General features: G+C 46.5%; 1 protein-coding gene across 2 annotated transcripts in view; it reads left to right on the top strand.

Annotated features, from left to right (window-relative positions):
• The window catches only part of ca5a (carbonic anhydrase Va), a 13403-nt gene extending 9534 nt beyond the window's left edge, over positions 1-3869 (top strand). For both annotated transcript variants that reach the window (XM_036535074.1, XM_036535075.1), the window contains exons 4-7: positions 2030-2125; positions 2218-2280; positions 2863-3021; positions 3679-3869. In XM_036535074.1, coding sequence (XP_036390967.1) covers positions 2030-2125; positions 2218-2280; positions 2863-3021; positions 3679-3810 — 450 coding nt within the window. In that variant the 3' untranslated portion in view covers positions 3811-3869. The remainder of the gene's footprint in view (positions 1-2029; positions 2126-2217; positions 2281-2862; positions 3022-3678) is intronic.
• The last annotated feature ends 297 nt before the right edge of the window (positions 3870-4166 follow it).

Below are 4166 nucleotides of genomic sequence, written 5' to 3'. Positions count from 1 at the left end.
AGAGAGACCCTGATTCATTCATTCACACAGAGAGACCCTGATTCATTCATTCATACAGAGAGACCCTGATTCATTCATTCATACAGAGAGATCCTGATTCATTCATTCACACAGAGAGACCCTGATTCATTCATTCACACAGAGAGATCCTGATTCATTCATTCATACAGAGAGATCCTGATTCATTCATTCATACAGAGAGACCCTGATTCATTCATTCATACAGAGAGATCCTGATTCATTCATTCACACAGAGAGACCCTGATTCATTCATTCACACAGAGAGACCCTGATTCATTCATTCACACAGAGAGATCCTGATTCATTCATTCACACAGAGAGACCCTGATTCATTCATTCACACAGAGAGACCCTGATTCATTCATTCACACAGAGAGACCCTGATTCATTCATTCATACAGAGAGATCCTGATTCATTCATTCATACAGAGAGATCCTGATTCATTCATTCATACAGAGAGACCCTGATTCATTCATTCATACAGAGAGACCCTGATTCATTCATTCATACAGAGAGATCCTGATTCATTCATTCATACAGAGAGATCCTGATTCATTCATTCATACAGAGAGACCCTGATTCATTCATTCACACAGAGAGACCCTGATTCATTCATTCACACAGAGAGATCCTGATTCATTCATTCACACAGAGAGACCCTGATTCATTCATTCACACAGAGAGACCCTGATTCATTCATCTGATTCATTCATTCACACAGAGAGATCCTGATTCATTCATTCATACAGAGAGACCCTGATTCATTCATTCATACAGAGAGACCCTGATTCATTCATTCACACAGAGAGACCCTGATTCATTCATTCATACAGAGAGACCCTGATTCATTCATTCATACAGAGAGATCCTGATTCATTCATTCACACAGAGAGACCCTGATTCATTCATTCACACAGAGAGATCCTGATTCATTCATTCATACAGAGAGATCCTGATTCATTCATTCATACAGAGAGACCCTGATTCATTCATTCATACAGAGAGATCCTGATTCATTCATTCACACAGAGAGACCCTGATTCATTCATTCACACAGAGAGACCCTGATTCATTCATTCACACAGAGAGATCCTGATTCATTCATTCACACAGAGAGACCCTGATTCATTCATTCACACAGAGAGACCCTGATTCATTCATTCACACAGAGAGACCCTGATTCATTCATTCATACAGAGAGATCCTGATTCATTCATTCATACAGAGAGATCCTGATTCATTCATTCATACAGAGAGACCCTGATTCATTCATTCATACAGAGAGATCCTGATTCATTCATTCACACAGAGAGACCCTGATTCATTCATTCATACAGAGAGACCCTGATTCATTCATTCATACAGGGAGACCCTGATTCATTCATTCATACAGAGAGATCCTGTGAATGAATGAATCAGGGTCTCTCTGTATGAATGAATGAATCCGGGTCTCTCTGTGTGAATGAATGAATCAGGGTCTCTCTGTGTGAATGAATGAATCAGGATCTCTCTGTGTGAATGAATGAATCAGGGTCTCTCTGTGTGAATGAATGAATCAGGGTCTCTCTGTATGAATGAATGAATCAGGATCTCTCTGTATGAATGAATGAATCAGGGTCTCTCTGTATGAATGAATGAATCAGGATCTCTCTGTATGAATGAATGAATCAGGATCTCTCTGTGTGAATGAATGAATCAGGGTCTCTCTGTGTGAATGAATGAATCAGGATCTCTCTGTATGAATGAATGAATCAGGGTCTCTCTGTATGAATGAATGAATCAGGATCTCTCTGTATGAATGAATGAATCAGGGTCTCTCTGTATGAATGAATGAATCAGGGTCTCTCTGTATGAATGAATGAATCAGACTCTCTCTGTATGAATGAATGAATCGGGGTCTCTCTGTATGAATGGATTAATCAAGGTCTCTCTGAATGAATCAGGCTCTCTCTTCGCTAACGAAACCCGCTCTCTTTCCGCTAACCCGCTCTTCCCCCCCCCTGTTAGCTACACCTCGTCCACTGGAACGCCGACCGGTACAGCCTCTTCGAGGAGGCCGTGATGGAGGAGAACGGCCTGGCCGTGCTCGGCGTCTTCCTCAAGGTGCGTTAGCGCCGACCCCGCCGCGCTAAGCTACGCGCCGCGCCCCGCGCCGTGCCCGCGCCGCTAACCCCCGGGTTCCCATCCCTCCGCAGGTCGGGAAGCGGCACGAGGGGCTCCAGAAGCTCGTGGACGCTCTGCCCGCCGTCAGGCACAAGGTAAATCTACCTCTCCGTTAGCGTGAAACGCTAATTATTCCATGTTCGACGTAGCATCGGGGACAGAGCTGGTCCCGGTGCGGTTAGCGCGCGTGCTTCTTTTTTAGGGAGAGCCCTGAGGGGGGTTAAATAGCGTACATACCGTATCAGGCACCGCTACGACTGGGGTCTATTCGGGGAAGCGTTCAGGAATGTACTGTAGTGCCATCTAGTGGCGGATAGGACAAATGGCATGAGTTTTATTGCTAGCATTTAGCATTAGCTCTTATCCAGAGCCGCTTACACAGGTGAGAGTTTTATCCGTTTATACAGCTGGGATGGAACCAGTGACCTACTGGTTATGAGCCCCTGCTCATTACATTACATTACATCATTAGCGTTTAGCATTAGCTCTTAGCCAGAGCTGCTTACACAAGTTGCAGTTTTATCCAGTGTATACAGCTGGGTATTTACAACTGTGGGCTCTGGATAAGAGCTAACGCTAAACGCTAATAACGTAATGTAATGTAATGAGTCAAGGGGGCTCGTAACCGGAAGGTCGTCGGTTCGGTCCCCCCCTCGTCTGACCCTATAACCCCGCAGGACAGCGTGGTGGAGTTCACCAAGTTCGACCCGGCCTGCCTCCTCCCGGAAAACATCGACGACTATTGGACGTACGCGGGGTCGCTGACCACGCCCCCCCTGACCGAGTCCGTCAGCTGGATCCTGCTGAAGCAGCCCATCGAAGTCAGCCACGACCAGGTGGGTGCGGGCTCGCGACCCGCGGGTAGCTTTTCTCACATTGTTTCACATTGCATTATTAGCATTTAGCCCCTGCTCATTACATTACATTACATTATTAGCGTTTAGCCCCTGCTCATTACATTACATTACATTATTAGCGTTTAGCCCCTGCTCATTACATTACATTACATTATTAGCGTTTAGCCCCTGCTCATTACATTACATTATTAGCATTTAGCCCCTGCTCATTACGTTACGTTACATTATTAGCGTTTAGCCCCTGCTCATTACATTATATTATTAGCATTTAGCCCCTGCTCATTACATTATATTATTAGCATTTAGCCCCTGCTCATTACATTACATTACATTATTAGCGTTTAGCCCCTGCTCATTACATTATATTATTAGCATTTAGCCGCTACTCATTACATTACATTACATTATTAGCATTTACCTGCTACTCATTACATTACATTACATTATTAGCATTTACCTGCTACTCATTACATTAATTCTCCCCACCCTCCGCAGTTAGCTGTTAGCTTTGCTTAAATTCCGTGTTCTGTGTAAGAGCGCCCGCTAACGGAACGTAACGTAAAGTTAGCGCATTAGCCATGAGCTTTTTACCGGCTAACTGTCCCGCTAACTCTCCCCCCGCCCTCCTCTCCACAGTTAGCGGTGTTCCGGAGCCTCCTCTTCACCTCCGCCGAGGAGGAGGTGCAGAAGAGCATGGTGAACAACTTCCGCTGCCAGCAGCCGCTAAAGGGGCGAACCGTCCGCTCCTCCTTCTCCCCGTTCCTTTAGCGCCAGGGGGACCGGACGCTAACCGCTAACCCCCTCCACCCACCCACCACCAACCCCGCCGCGGCCCGGACGCTGCGGACACAGCGCGCCGCTAACCTCCCCGCCCGGACGTTGCGGATACCGCGCTGCTAAACCTCCCAGCCTCGCGGTGGATCGGACGCCGCCGCTAGGCTACGGGGGGCGTGGGGTCAGGGGTCGGGGGTCAGGGGGGTCGCGGAAGGGGTTAGGGTTTTATTCCTTGACACTGCCTTAGAGATTTTTGTTCGGGAAAGAAAGCCGCACAATTTTAGCGTTATAGCGTTAGCATATCAATAATGATATTTTACGGTTATTAATAATTAGCTTTTAGCGGTTAT

The sequence above is a fragment of the Megalops cyprinoides genome, chromosome 8 (assembly GCF_013368585.1).
Source record: "Megalops cyprinoides isolate fMegCyp1 chromosome 8, fMegCyp1.pri, whole genome shotgun sequence".
NCBI classification, from domain to species: Eukaryota; Metazoa; Chordata; class Actinopteri; order Elopiformes; family Megalopidae; genus Megalops; species Megalops cyprinoides.
Note: the sequence above shows the minus strand (reverse complement) of the source record. Positions and strands in the feature narration are given on the sequence as shown.